This window comes from Lutra lutra, chromosome 14 (genome assembly GCF_902655055.1).
Source record: "Lutra lutra chromosome 14, mLutLut1.2, whole genome shotgun sequence".
Taxonomy (NCBI): domain Eukaryota; kingdom Metazoa; phylum Chordata; class Mammalia; order Carnivora; family Mustelidae; genus Lutra; species Lutra lutra.
In genome coordinates, this window is record NC_062291.1 from 79337454 (window position 1) to 79353723 (window position 16270).

The window sequence follows — 16270 nt, forward strand, 5'->3', positions numbered from 1 at the left end:
TTCATTAAAACTGAAACACAGTATGTAGCCCCCTGTGTCTGGCTTCTTTCGCCTAATGTTTTCAAGGTTCACCCACGTTGTAACCTATATCACAACTGGTGCCCGTTACAGCTGAATAGTACTCCACTGTACACACAGACGTTTATCCACTCACCAGCTGACGGACACTTCAATTGTTCCCAACTTCTGGTCATTATGAATAATGCTACTATGAACATTCACATCCAAGACTTTGGACATCTATTTTTCATTTTGCTTGGATATTCCTGTATTCTGGGGTCAAACAGTAACCCTATCTTTAATATATATATATATATATATATTTTTTTTTTTTTAAAGATTTTATTTATTTATTTGACAGACAGAGATCACAAGTAGGCAGAGAGGCAGGCAGAGAGAGAGGAGGAAGCAGGCTCCCCCCCAGGCAGAGAGCCCGATGTGGGGCTGGATCCCAGGACCCTGGGATCATGACCTGAGCCAAAGGCAGAGGCTTTAACTCACTGAGCCACCCAGGTGCCCCCCTATCTTTAATATTTTGAAGAAATGCAAAACCATGGCTATACCATTTTAACCGTCCCCGCAGTGAATAAGGTCGCCAATTTCTCCACATCTTGCCAACACCTGTTACTGTCTTTTGATTACAGCCATTCTAAAGGGTTTGTGGTGGTATCTCATTGTGGTTTTAATCTGCATTTCCCTAATGGACGGTGAGCATCTTTTCATGAGCTTATTAACCAACTGTGTGTTTTCTCTGGTGAAATACATCATCAAGTCTTTTGCCCATTTTTAAACTACATTGTCTTATTACTACTGAGCTATGAGTTCTTTCTATTATCGAGTCTAACAATTCCGTTTTGATCAGGGATGATTTTGATCCTTCCCGTTACTGAGCTCTGTATAATGGTACAGCATCTGATCTTAGTTGAATGTTCCCTGTGTACCTGAAAAAATATGTCATTTGTCACTGTTGAGTACAGTGTTCAGCAGAGGTCAATGAAGTAAAATTGTGTGATTAGTGTTGTTCACATCTTCTGTAGTCCTTCTAGTTTCTAATTCTTCTGCCAACTATAGAGGAAGTTGTCCTAAAGTCTCCAACTATGACTGTGGATTGGACTCCTTCTCCTTCCAGTTCCGCTGGCTTTTGGTCCAGGTGTTCCTGGGCTCTATTACTGTCTCACACTTTGGATTATGCATCTTTGTATGATGAACTGACCTTTTAGCTCTATAAAATGTCTCTCTTCCTTTCAGCCACCGGCCCGTGCCCTGAAGTTTGCTTTGTCAGATAAGAATACAGCCGCTCCAACTTGTTCACGATTAGCCTTTGCGCGGTTTGCCTTACTCTGGCCTTTTGCTTTTAAATGATCCATGTCAGCACAGTTAAGGTAGATCTTGCCTTTTTTTTTTTTTTTTTTTTAAGTCTAATCTGACAATCTCTAACTTTTAATTAGAGTGTTTGGGTAGGTACTGTCCAATAGAAGAGCCACTGGCCATATGTGGCTTCGTAAGTTCACTAAAATCTTAAAATTTTAAATTCAGATCCTAAAAAGCTCAGTATCTACGTACGACCACTAGCTATATATGTGCTTGGGACAGTGTAGATACGGAACATGTCGATACAGCAGAGTCCTGGTTCCGATCATTTACACTGAATGCAATCAGCAGGGCTGGACTTCTTGGTATTTGCTACCCGCCTCACTTGTTCTTTGCTCACCTCTCCTTCTTTTCCTGCCTCTCATGAGACTGCAAACATGCTATCCTGGCCATTACCTTCACGATTGGCTTATCAACTGTATCTCTTTGTTTCTAAGACTGCTCTAGGGCAGTGGTTTTCAAGAGGGCGTCAATTCGCCCCTCTGGGACATCTGGCAGTCTAGAGACATTTTGTTCCGACTCAGGGGGAGGGTGCTCCTGGCATCTATTAGGTAGGAGCTAGAGATGTTGCAAAGCATCACACAAGGCACAGGAGGGTGCCCACAAGAAAGATTTAATGGATCCAAAATGTCAGTAGTGCCAAGCTTGAGAAATCTTGCCCTTGGGTTTACAAAATACATCCCGAACTTATCACTTCACATAGTGCAAGAATCTTACAGAATTACCAGAGGGGGGGGGGGGGGGGGGGTAGAGGGTGAAACAGGTGATGGGGACTAAGAAGGGCACCTGTCGTCATGAGCACCAGGTGATGTATGGAACTGCTGAACCACTCTACTGTACACCTGAAACTAATATGACACTATGTTAACTGATTAGAAGTAAAATTAAAACTTAAAAAAATCTTATAGATTATTTCATTTTCTCCTTTCTACCTTGTTATTATTGCCACATACCGACAGCTGCGATGTTGTGCTCAACCAATGTACCTCTCCAGGCTCAATTTTCCTTAGAACAAACCTGGGAAAATCTACCTCACAGACACTCTATGAGAATTAAAACAACATAAGCAAAGAGCGTAGCATAGCACCCATCCACTACAGGTGCTAACATCTCGGTAAGTTACTATGATACCTACTAAATGAAGACTGTAATTGATTTGAAATGAAATCGGAAGGACATACCTTAACAGAACCTAAGCCACCTACATTCACACACGGTGAAATGTCTTACAAACACCTCTCCTGTCACTCTCTCCCTCCGAAATGCCGACAAGACTGCACCCTACTGGACTGGCTGGCAAAGTCTGATTCGGAAGAGAATTTCAAGAATCTTTTAGCCTCTGATATATAATCCCCTTTATTTACCTACATTTAATTGAAGACATCTGTAGGTGGTGCCACACAAAATGTAATTCAGACTTAGAAATGTCAATAAAAATGTCTGTAAGGAAGAGGGCCGATGTGAACCTAGTAGGGGAGTGCACATCAGCAGCCACAGAGCCACATGAAATTAGGAATATAATGGAAATATGTTGCCTGACTTGACGAGGTGATAAAAGCTCTTTTCCCATAAAGCTTAATGAGCTCTATTAGTCTTCAGCTTACAGGAATGTAAAAGGGTCAACCCCACAGAGGGAAGTAACTGACTCTCCACACATGGCTCCATTCAAATGACAGCAGATCAAGTTACTGATGTAATTACTATAACCTGACAATTTCGTTAGATTCGTGTGGCAGTTAACTGTTTAGGACTTACAACAAAGGGACATGGCTCATTCATACTAGTTTTGTGGACAAAGTGAAGTTTAAAGTATCCTTCATTTTCTACTGCAAGACTCATGTATTTTACGGTCTCTACCAGATTTTTCTTTTAATCAAAATTAGGGAAGGTGTTTGGGTATTTACCATATGTGTAACTTTCCTTCTCCAGCTAAAACATGAGCTCAATGGCAAAATTAAGCATTTGGGACTCCTAACACTCTCCTGCTTTGGCTTTGCTTTGGCTCGCAGGCTCTGTGAGGTGGCAACGGAACAGAATCCTGAGCTCAGTGCTGTTGAAAATTTGGGGTAGCAGCCACTAACTAGGTCATCAGGAAGCCCTCAAAGTATATCCCAAATACTTCAAGCAAAGAAAAGCACATTGGTTATCTGTAATTTTGACTTTTTTTTTTCTTTCCCAAGTCCATAAGCTCAGTAAGAAAAGAGATATTTAAACAAGGTAAAACACAACTCCAGATCATTAAGTGGAGAAAGCAGATCAGACAGAAAATAACAGAAACTATCACTAAAATTTGATCATACTTTCCCTCTACTTTTCACCAAAGAGTAAAGCTTTTGCACATAGATTCTCAATATTTAGCCAGATAAAATAAAAAAAAAAAATTTGTTTGGTATAACTCTAGCTGTACAGTTGGTAAACTCCAAGCCCTATCTATACCTGAGAGCGTCCAAAGATGAAAAAAGACAAAGATCCTGATCTTAAGTAGCTACAATCTTGCTAGAAAGACTGTTAACCATATTGGAACACAAATATCAGGCCTTGTGTGTTTTTAGCTGACTGCCGCCAAATTATGGGTAAAACCCTGTCCCTTGCAACCTCAGCCCCACCTAGCTCATTCATTCATTCATCCATCCATTCATTCAACAATATTTACCCACAGCCTCCACTGTACTATTTACTATACTAAAACCAGACACACAGACGAAACAAGAAAAACAGGGTCCTCTTTCACTGGGCTTACATTTGAGAAAAGTCTATCGGTGAGGTCTGTTTAGAAGGATCTTTGCCCCAGTAGTGCCTCGGACAGCAAGCTCCAGCCAGCCTCCTTACTCACGCCATGTCCAGGTAAGCCAATCAGGCCTAAATGTCTTCTGCTCAAACCCATTCTTCCTGGTTACCCGTCAGAGCTCTTGCTGAAATCAGAGTCCAACCTGAGACCGTAAGCAGCATTCTGTTCACCTAAGCTCCTGCAATTTCTCCCCATCCACCTTCTTCCTACAAAACTAGACCTTGTTTGCACATCAATCAAACTTGCCTGATGTACTTTACAAACACTGATGACAAAAGCCACCGCTAAAAACCTACCAAGGTTTCTCTTCTCCCCATTGTGGCTCCTTCATGGAAAAGCAAAGGGTCAAACAATTTAACATCTTGTGTATCTTCTTTGTAACTAATTTCTGTATGCTTAAATTATTCTTAAAATGAGGTTTACATGTATAACTTTACATCCTACTTCTATCCCTGTTTTGTTCATCAACACACTCATGAATATGTATATGCATAATTCCCACTTTAATAGCTGTCAAGCGTTCTGTCTGTAATATGGCTGTCTGTGCCATTATTTACTTGACCTTCTCCTGCTGGACATTTAGACTGTTTATAATTTTTTTGCCATTACAAGTCATGCTGTAATAAACATTTATGCAAGTTTTGTCTTCACTTCTGATTATTTCTCTGGCAGTGATCCTTAGACTAGGGCTACTCGGGCACACAACCCACAGATATGAATTTATATAGATGACCAAAGTGATTTCTCTAAAAGACAAAGTTTAAAAACATTCTATCCTATCAGATCTTCCCAAGCATTCATTAAAAAAAAAAGATATCTAAATAGGTAAGCAAACATTTATCACTGTTCTTTTAAACTATACTTCTTTGATTACTTACAAGGTTAAACTTTTTTTTTTTTAAAGATTTTACTTATTTTATTTGACAGAAAGAGATTACAAGTAGGTAGAGAGGCAGGCAGAGAGAGAGAGGAGGAAGCAGGCTCCCTGCTGAGCAGAGAGCCTGATGCGGGGCTCGATCCCAGGACCCCAGGATCATGACCTGAGCCGAAGGCAGAGGCTTCAACCCACTGAGCCACCCAGGCGCCCCTACAAGGTTAAACTCTTAAAACATTTATTACCATTGGTATTTCACCACACTATCTCATAAAATACAACCAAAAATTATGGGAAAGAAAATAGTACATTTTAAAATTGATCCCAGGAGATCATTAAGTATAATAACCTTATCACACCTTCCCCAAACTGCCTTCTATCTATATACATTTTAATGAACAAAATTAAGGATTTTTTTTTAAGATTTTGTTTATTTATTTATTTGACAGAGAAAGACACAGGGAGAGAGGGATCACAGGCAGGGGGAGTGGGAGAGGGAGAAGCAGGCTTCCAGCTGAGCAGGGAGCCAGACGTGGGGCTCAATCCCAGGACTCCGGGATCATGACCTGAGCTGAAGGCAGACACTTAACAACTGAGCCACCCAGGCACCCCCAAAATTAAGGATTTTTAACAGAAGCAAATCTCATTTTTCAATCCTTTCCTTTGTGATACTTCCCATCCTACTGTACTTATAAAATGCTTCATCAACTAAAGAGTAAATTATATAATTTATACTGTCTTCAAATTTCCTATGGTTTGCTTTTTGATTGTTCTTGCAATAAACTTTATTTAGAATTCTATGTGACAGGCATTGTGCTCAGTGTTTGTCACACACTATTTCATTTTGTTTTAATAATATATCACCATTTCCATTTTTAGATTAACTAAAAGATGAAATGACTTGCTCATGGGCCAACATTTCAAAGCCCATAGTCTGTCCAAAGAGAGCTTTGTTTCCCCGTTGATGCTGGATTATTTAGAAAATGTAACCAAACCTGGATGGTACTCTCTGGCCTCATCAGTTTCCTCTGGCGATCATCAAACTGGTCTCTAAGAGTATTCAGTGTACCAGAGTGGGCTACACCGTATACCCACAATGCTTCAGTAATTTCGTGAACACAGTGTCACAGAAGCAGAAAAGGGAACAACTGCCTCTGTGTGCAGAGGTACAGAAGGGCCGGGCAGTGGACAAAGCGTGAAGGCTCAACCTGAAGACGGACAGGATTTGGACAAGTTGGCTACAGGGGAAGGGAACATAAAGGCAATATAAACAGAAGCAGAAGAAAGAACAAAGGAAAGGCAGAGAACAGCGTCTTACTGTGTGGGGCTGCAGTACAGCCCAAGAGGAAAATATGAAATATTACTAAGGTTTGAGTAGTACTTTATTTACTAAACTCACTTGAACTCATGACCCTGGGATCAAGACCTGAGCCTCAGCTACCCAGGTGTCCCTGAGTAGCACTTTAAAAATGCTGCCATGGGGGCGCCTGGGTGGCTCAGTGGGTTAAAGCCTCTGCCTTCTGCTCAGGTCATGATCCCAGGGTCCTGGGATTGAGCCCTGCATTGGGCTCTCTGCTCGGCGGGGAGCCTGCTCTCCGCCCCCCCCCCCCCCCCCGCCTCTCTGCCTGCTTGTGATCTCTCTCTCTGTCAAATAAATAAATAAAATCTTTAAAAAAAAAATGCTGCTATGTCCACTGCTTCATTGGACAGGTAGGAATTATCACCTGCGTTTTAAAGATAAGAAAATCCAGGCACAGGGAAGTTGCTATTTGCCTGGTGTGGCAGTAAGGGAAGGAATGCTCTGAAACCCAGCTTTGCTTCTGAGAGCGAGCATCTCGCCACACACTCTGCTGCCTCCTCCATCCTCCTCCTTCCTCCAAGCCTTACCCATCTCGTGTCAACTCACAAGTCAGGTGCTTTTCCTAAATATCTTTATACCACAGTGTTATCACTGGAAACTCAGCTCTACCCTGCAGAATGAGTATGAGGACTCAGGGTGGCAGTGCACTGGGAGAGGGGGAAGGGAAAGGAGAGGAGAGAAGTTGGGGAGGGAGACAGAGGATGGGAGCATGCCTGCGTTTAAGAAAGGCTCAGTAACAGGTAAGTCCTTTGTTCTTCGCTTATCAATTCCGGGGTCTGAAAAAGTGCTCTCAAACCAACAGAAACTTGCCTGACAATAGCACCCCTCCCCAACGCCCCCCACAACTCCTCCAGCTCTCAGTTAACACCAGGGCAGTTAAGACAATTCCGCTAGTGTCAACAGTTGCGTCAACAGTTGCGAATGAAACAGATTCAGTAAGGCTCTTTACAATGCAGGACTGATTTCTTACAGGAATTCTTGTTCTAAAAAAAGTCCGTATTCATCTCATTACCATTATTGAAGAGTATGCGTTACAACAAAATGATCACCTCTAAATTACCAAATAAGTGCCTAACAAAACATGCCAATAGTGATGTCCCATTAATGATCCTAGTATTAACATCAGGGAGTAAACTCTTACCTCCAGAGGGGAGCTGCAAAGGAACCTTGTAAACTGCAGAGTCACGTTTGAATATCAGGATCAGTTTCATCCAAGAAATGCGCAACAAAAGACAACAAAAAAGGAAAAATTATTATTACATATCTTTTCAATAACAGCATCTAAAGTAAACTTTAAAGTCTGCAAAATTAACATTTTTGATCTATTGTGTAGTTCATCCACAGAGTAGAGAAAACACAGTTGGTATCCAGCTATTTGAATTAAATAAAATCTGTATAAAAATGAATTAAAGCCCAACAAATTAGTCTTAAAAGCTTTCCTTTTTTAAGGTTTCATCTTACAACCCCTATATAATATCACATCCTCCATAGCAATCTTCCTGACAACGAATGCCACAGGCAAAATTAAGTAAAGGCCAAGAGAAGGCAGAGATAGAAACCAAAGGGGAACCAAGAAAAGAAATAAAAAGTCAAGACCAGGAAAGGAGGCTGGGGAGCAAGAGTGAAAGGAGGAGAGTCCTGCCCACTCTGGGGCCTGACCACAGCGTTCACCCTGTTCTCTCTCAGCACACATGCCTCCTCGCTCTCTCTACTATCTCCTTCTCTGACACATGCCAAGGCTTACAGAATTTCATCTGAAACTAAGTTTTATACATGCCATTGCTCAGCATTGAAATAAAGAAACATACATTTTGGCAAGGTAGGGAGGAGCCAGGAACAAATGACAAAGCAAACCGCAGGTCAGCTCTGGTGTGAGGACTGTCACATAACGGCCACATACATTCGTGATGATAATTCACAATGTTTTTTAGCTGTTATTTATAAAATCAACATTTCAAATCCTTTGAGAGTTACTGGAGTAGTAAAATAACCAAGTAGTATAAACTCTTGATCTTTCTAAATGCAAAATAACTACAAGAAAATGCAGTAACAGGCTTGTTTCCAAGCACTCTTGAACTTCCCCTCCACAACAAAGCTAGCGAGTACTCACAGGGAATACAAATAATTTGATTCTCTTTGAGAGATACACATTGAAATATTTCTCAATGAAATTACATGATGTCTGGGATTTCCTTCAAAATCACTGGGGGCTGTCAGGAGGGAACTATTGTAGGATAGTGTGTAGATCAAACAAGACTGGCCATTATATTAAACTGGTGAGGACAGGAGATGAATATATGCAGATTCATTATAGTACTCTTTCTACTTTGTGAATATTTCTAGTTTTCTATAATAAAGTTTAAAAAGTATATCAGACACTTCCTCCCCACAAAGCTAAAGCAAATATATTTGTAAAATGTTACTAGTGCACACCAAAGCCATGTAATTAACTACTATCATTCGGGTCCCGTTACTTAAGGACACTTTTTCTTAATTTAAATATCAATATACAATTTGATTATATTAACTGTTAAGAGAACTTTCTGAAAGTGCAAGATATACCAAAATTTTAAGTTTTCATAATGCTGTTATGTAACAAATTAATTCTGTTGAAATTTAAAGGGCAACCTTGTGATCTTGGATTATTTTCACAGTAGCCCAACACAAGACTATCCCTACCCTTCCTCCCAGGACTAAAAAGAAAGAACTGAAAGACTAGCCAGTTTGAACAGTGGAGAAAAATGAGGTATGGAGAATTTTTGTCTCAAAATGAGAAATAGGCTCCTGCCCGGTTTCTGGCCACTGTGTGCATATTAATGACGTGGTACACATTATACTTTAGGACTTAGAAGTAGTTCTGGTTCAGTAGTAACTGATGTGTCAGTTAGGATGGAAGTCACTTGGCTTTAAATAACAATCAAGAGAAACACATGATTACTCTCCAAGAAAATGAGGGTCTCCCTGTGGATCCACTAACTGACACACACCTTTGTCACATGTGTATGTAACATTCCTGTCACAGCTTTTTCAAAATAGACCTAAAAATTCCTATGCTGCTTGAAGCTGCCAAAACATGAAGTACATAAGTAGAAGTTCTCCATTCCCAAACCAGTAAAAACAGAAAAATAAATCACAAGGTGCACATTCACTCTCCTACTCAAAGGACATGAAAAAGTCCAAAAATGCTATTTCTCGATTAGTACACCAAAACCCACGGCTAGCTCCCTTCAGTTAATCAGTTAGTAAATTTTCATTGTGAAATGACACATATTATATTCAACACAAATGGTAATACTTTGAAAAAGAACTAGAAAAAAGCAAATTAATTACAAAATGTATTTGTACATACACTCTGATGCCTTTTAACAGATACCATCAGAATGTCTGATCAGAATAAAAATGGCTCAATGATGCTGTTACAACAACAAAAAAGAGTATGGCCACAGTCTATAGTCCACATGAACACCACTTTTCTAACATAGTTATACTAATATGGCTACTTAAAAAATATTATGTTATGGGCATATTTAAGTTAGTAAGTTTAAGGGAAAGATCCTATTTTAGATATTTAGGCAAAATGTTGAGAAACTAAAGAACTTAATATGTTTACAAAACATCTTACTGATTTTACAGACAGGAATATACTTCATCATTCTAGAAACAACTGGAAATAAATATAGCCACAGTTTTTATCTATTTTATCTATTTTATTTTATCTAAAGACTACTTCCAAGACATGTTGATTTAATACGGTTGAAAATAGGAACAACATCCCTGACATCTGGCTTTTCAAACGCAAACAGGTTTCTAGTTACAACATCAGTAACATTACTACCTGGACTCAGTTGCTAAAATTCATAAAAATGTTGTCAATTATCTCATCTACTCTTGAATTTTTCAAGAAGATTTTATTTATTTGATAGAAAGCAAGAGAGCATAAGCAGGGGGAGCAGCAGAGAGAGGGAGAAGTAGGCTCCCTCCTGAGCTGGATCCAGGACCCTGGGATAGGACCTGAGGAGGGCAGACGCTTCACTGACTGAGCCACACAGGCGGCCCTGAATTTTTTTTAAATAAGAAGAAGTACGTTCCGTATTTAGCATTCAGGCACAAAGGGTATCAGTACTATTTTAAAAAACCTTTCAGGCCTCTAAAAAGGGAGAAAGGATAGACCCAGATCAGTTCTCATGCCCCACACTACTTACTGACCTTCCTTCTCTTAAGTATTCTTATCACCTCTAGCTCCATCCGTAGCCTACGTCATAACACCCTCTCATTCCTTCCAGAAAAGCACTTAGAGCTTACCAAAATTTTCTCAACAGTTTTTCAAGCACAAAATTTTAGCTAAACTTCTTGTCAGTTATGATCAGGAAGTTCCTTCTTTTTCCAAGACTTGTTATTAACCATGCCAGTTATGCTGGGGGCGGCGGGGGTGGGGAGGACTGGATGGGAGAGAGGAGGGGAGGGGGAAGGAGGCAAGAAGGAGAGAAGAATGCACACCACTGGTTCTGTCAAAACAGCCTGGCAAAACTATGATCAACCATTTATCTTTGCAATAGAAAACATTCAACATGTAAGTAAAATAAGCTACTATATTCCTGAAATGCCTTTTCTTTTTAATAAGGACACATGTTAAATCCTATATTTTAACAAAAAAAGAAACATTAAACAGCAATTTTTTTTATAAGGCATAACTTTTTTTTTTCTAAATCAAAGAACGTAAGTGAGTTATGCCTACCTGTCAAAGTGCAGTTCAAGTCTTTCACGTAACTGTTCACACGATTACCCAAAGAGTCCCCGCACTAACCAAACGCCGCCGCTGCTCCTGCTTCCTTGATCTTTCACCCGGGCACATGGTACTTACAAACTGTCAGGGGACAAGTCTAACGGCTTTAGGCTATAACTTAACAAAATCTTTATTTAAAACCTGTATCATACCTCCATGTAAGACGGTAAGTTTTCCTACCAGGAATTTGGCAGTTTTGATTCAGTTAAGAGTCTAAATTAAGTTAATTGAGGCTCCCTTTCCATTCTCCCACAACTGCTGGTACATATTGGTACTATATTTGGAAATTGACTGTTTTAAGGCAGTGCAGGAACTAAGTTTTGTTAAGAATGTGTTTCTCGTGAATCTCCAACTCTTAGACATTAATCTGATTCTACAGAAGAAAACGGTTTTATTATTTCATTTCACCGCAGAAAAACAAAACCTTCAAAAGCAGCCTACACAGCTAACACCCATTTAACAAGTCATCCAGAGAATGGAATTAAATCTGTACTCAGCAGGCAATGACAGCTAAAGTCTGAGGACAAAAATCCTGTTTACCCTGACTTTAGTGGGGGAGACAACAGAACAGGTTCAAGCAATCCTTAACTTCCTTTCTAGAGTTGCTCTCTAATCCACCTGCCGGCAAGGTGGCTGAAGGGACTAACACTTGCACTGGCTATTTGGTTAGACCTGGAGCCCTTGGACTAGCCATTAAGCTTAAATAAATCTTAAAAGATGACAAAGAAAATCATACTTACATCCGAATGTATTTAAACCTATGTCCCCTAAAAGCCACTAAATGCCCTTCTTTCGTCAACAGAAAGGAAGAACAGTGACCTAAGAGTCAATCTGGAATCTCACTAGATTCATCTACTCGAGTGAGTACCTTCAATTATTGGGGCCTTATTTTTCTATCTGTAAAATGATTCCAGCCAAACCAGTTTCACCAAAAGGTACTAGGGCACACCAAGTTCCTGAGACACTCTCTAAAACATGACTCCATGGCCACAGAGGTTCAAGAAATGCTGTGTATTATTGCTGCCTCGCCTCCCCTTCCTCGTCCTAGAGAATTATAAGGTACACTGACAAATTGAAGGCTTTAAGAATTCCTGCCATTAAAAACAAAAAACCCTACAAGATGAGTAAGTTCTGAGGACTGAAAGCACAGCATTGTGATCGTATGTAACAACACTGTACGATATAGCGCAAGTTGCTTTAAAAGAAAAAACCCAAGTAGATCGATCTTAAGTGTTTTCATGACAAAAGAGAAACGGTCACTATGTGATATAATCAAGGTATTGGCTGGCACTATGGTGGTAATCACGCTGCAATATATGGGTTTCAAATCAGCATGTTGTAGACCTCACACAATACTCTACTGTCAACTACATCTCAACAAAGTTAGAAAAACAAAAACTCTTCAACTTTATTTAATCTAGTGCTTTCCAAAGCTACATGGCCAGAAAGTTTTGTTTTTTGGTTTGTTTTTAATTTCACGTAACATTTAGTAACATTCTATAGAATATTCTACAAATCCTAGGAAACACTACCAGCTCTGATTCAGTTTCCCCAAACTGTATTTAATAAAAATGCTCAATGAAAATATTCCATATGCCTGTTTTTAGTATGAAAAATCTAATACAAACTATCAGTGAATTACTGGCCCCCTTTTCCCTCCTTTTAAGAGGTACGGTTCCTATACAAAATTACCCCTCCTGGTATAAGATTTTGCACTTTAGATTGCTGAACGGCTTAAAGCTCAGGCCAACACCACGGAAGGAACTATAATAAAATGCCTCTTGAAAGACTGTAATATCTTCCCAGAATCACAAAAGTCCATAACACTCCTACAAAGAGCTTCACAGCTTTCGCTGTGTTGAGTCCAGTTGGCTAACTCATGCCCTGAGTAGTGAGCTACTTTGATGCATACTCTTTTACTATTTGCCAATTTCTAAGAGCAGTAGAGATTTGGGCAATAACTAAGTCATTCATTACCACCTACCTCACTGCACGTATTCACTATAATGACAGTTGTACGTCTTACAGTGACTTAGTATCTATTAAAACAAATAACATATATTTGAACGTATTAAATAATAAGTAAATTTTTAATACGTTCAAATATATCCAATCTGCGATCTGCGGTGGAACCACCGCCAAGAGGCAGATTTTCATGAAAACCCTTACAGGGAAGACCATCACTCTCAAGGTTGAACCCTTAGATAAAATAGAAAACGTGAAGGCCAAGATTCAGGATAAGGAAGGAATTCCTCCTGATCAGCAGAGACTGATCTTTGCTGGCAAGCTATTGGAAGATGGACGTACTCTGCCTGGTTACAATGCTCAAAAGGAGTCCCCTCTTCATTTTGTGTTGGTGCTAAGAAAAGGAAGAGGAAGTCTTATACCACTTCCAAGAATAAGAGAAAGAAGGTTAAACTGGCCATCCTGAAATACTATAAGGTGGATGAGAATGGAAAAATCCGTCGCCTTCGTCGGAGTGCCCTTCAGTATGAGTATGGTGCTGGAGTTTTTATGGCCAGCCACTTGGACAGACATTATTGTGGCAAATGTTGTCTGAACTATTGCTTCAACAAACCAGAAGACAAACAACTGTATATGGGTTAATAATAAAAGACATGAACTTAAAAAAAAAAAAAAATATATATATATATATATATATATATATATAAAATTCTGCAGCTTGAAGAGCTCAGAGAGAATGGAATTTAAAAGAATTTCATTGTTTTACAAAACTATCAGCACCAAACAAAATCACCATAAACAGAGGTCATATCAAAGGGCAAAGAAAAGTTCTTGGCAAAGTCACCAAAATGAACACCCACTAAAAAAAGACTCATGTGTTGGTGACATCATGTGCTGAGTCCAGAATCATGGGCTTCTCTAATGGAGGAATCTTTTGGGGGCACCTGGGTGGTTCAAACGGTTAAGGGTCTGCCTTCAGCTCAGATCCTGATCTTGGGGCCCTGGGATCGAACCTGCATTGGGCTTGTGCGTGTGCCTGTGTGCTCTCTATCAGATAAATAAATAAATAAATAAATATATTTAAAAAAAAATCATTCTGCCACAAGACCTAATTTAAGTTTACAACACTTACATTAAGGACTAGCACAAAATATTAAAATAGATAATAAGAAATGTGGAAATAATTTAAGTGTGTTTACGAGGAAAAATATCTTGGGATTTTTTTTTAAATGAACATTGGGAAACTGTATAATAAGAAAAATCTTTAAACCTGTTGTTCTCTTAATCTGTAAACTGAGTGGGGAGGCATCAAAACTGAAGTCTTAAAACTGCATTCTTCTCACTGTAACAGTTTCTTAAGTATTACATACAGGTTATTTCCAGATTGAGAAAAAATATTTAAAAGACATGTATATGTGAAAGGACCCCTAGCCAGAGAATACAGAAAACTCTTAGCAATCAATAAGTAGAAAAGACACGAGAGCCTAATTTTTTTTAAAGGTGAGGCAGACTCTTAAACAGGCACTTTCCAAAAATGAGGATATTCAAACGGCTCATACATTCATGAAAAGGTGCTTGGCAAAAGGCAAAGTTAAACTTCAATATAATACCACTAAAGATACCCACCAGAGAGGCTGATTAAAATGTCGTACACTACCAAGCACTGGTGAGAATGTGCAGCAATAAGAATTCTCATAAGGTCCAACCACTACGAAAAATGGGCCATATTCACAAAAGCTAAGATATCTTTATGCTACGATTGAGGGATTTAATTCCTAAGTATATACCCAAGAGAAAAGAGTCTCATGTCCATCAAAAGACAGGCAGAAGACTGTTCAGAGCAACTGTTTTCATTATAGCCCCAAACTGGAAGCCATCCGCATGCCCATCAGCAGGAGAAAGGACTTACTGTCCGCTACCCACACCACGGAAGACTACACAGGACTGAGAGAAAACTGCTCCCATATGCAGCACATGTGACTCTCACAACAGATGCTGAGCAAGAAGGCGACACAGAAGAGTATATATCGCACGATTACATGTATATAAAGCTCAAGAACATCTTAGGGTCCTAAGAGGAGCTGCCTCTGGGTGAGAGCGTACTGACTAGAAAAGGAGCCTTCTGGAATGCTGAAAATGTTCTTTTTTAATCCGAGTGGTGATTAAGGGGCATATACAAGTGTAACATTTCAATAAGTTGCACACTTAAAATTTGTGAGCTTCGCTGTATATAAATACAAAAATTAAATTCAAAAAAGAAAAAACTACGAGTGAGCTCCTCCTGTGGATTTTTCCTAAAAATTATTTAAGCCATAGAATTTTATGGTTAAAAGGAATTTGGTAATAATCTAGTCCAGCTCCTCTAGCTTGCATCCAGATAAACTGAGGCCCACACGTGTTACACCCGGTAGTCTGTTAGCAGCAAAACTAAAAGCCTTTCTAGGTTCTTGCTCTCCTTCCATTAAACCAAGGATTCATCACCACCATTAATCAAACTCACACAAAAGCAGTAACACCCAGAGATACCAAATCTCCATGTTATAAAACAAAACTAAGATACGGTGATAAACAGATGTTCACGTAACAAGGAAACAAAGCAGCTAAGAAGTCTATAGCAGAACGCATCATGTTTATGATAATGACAAATTCAGCCAACAAATGGCAAAAAGGCAGGGTTTTAAAAATATGTTCACAAGCAACATAAATGAGGAAGACATCCTGTGTCCCGTTTCCCAGCCTCGCCAGTGCCAGTCCTTACGTGAGCCGCTCAGGCCTCTCCCACGGCCCTGAAACGTACCTTCCGACAACACACATAGGCCTGTGCTCTTCATCCAGGGGTCTGCCAAGGGGCCCCTCCCCTCAGAGCCTCTTCCCGACGTCCCTTCTTAACCATCACCACCACCACTCTCTAACCCTCCCCTTTTCTTCAGCAACTGTTAGCACCTATTACTCTGATAACATACCGCGCATACTTTTTATCTTCCTCAATGGCATGTAATCTGAGGGTAAGAAATTTCTGTCTTGTTCACTGTGTTGCACCCCTGGAGTCTTAAAATAATGCCTGGCGCACAGTAGGAACTCAATATTTGCTGCTTAAGTGCCTACATGCATTCATGCATGACTGGAATT

The 16270-nt window shown here is 39.7% G+C and overlaps 1 protein-coding gene and 1 pseudogene across 12 annotated transcripts in view; one reads left to right on the forward strand and one right to left on the reverse strand.

Moving 5' to 3' along the window:
- Window positions 1-16270, reverse strand: part of ATE1 (arginyltransferase 1) — a 166017-nt gene that overhangs the window by 107845 nt on the left and 41902 nt on the right. For all 12 annotated transcript variants that reach the window (XM_047702978.1, XM_047702977.1, XM_047702982.1 and 9 more), the window contains one exon: window positions 7535-7567. In XM_047702978.1, the coding sequence (XP_047558934.1) occupies window positions 7535-7567 (33 nt within the window). The remainder of the gene's footprint in view (window positions 1-7534; window positions 7568-16270) is intronic.
- On the forward strand, window positions 13290-13801 carry LOC125085030 (ubiquitin-40S ribosomal protein S27a-like; annotated as a pseudogene).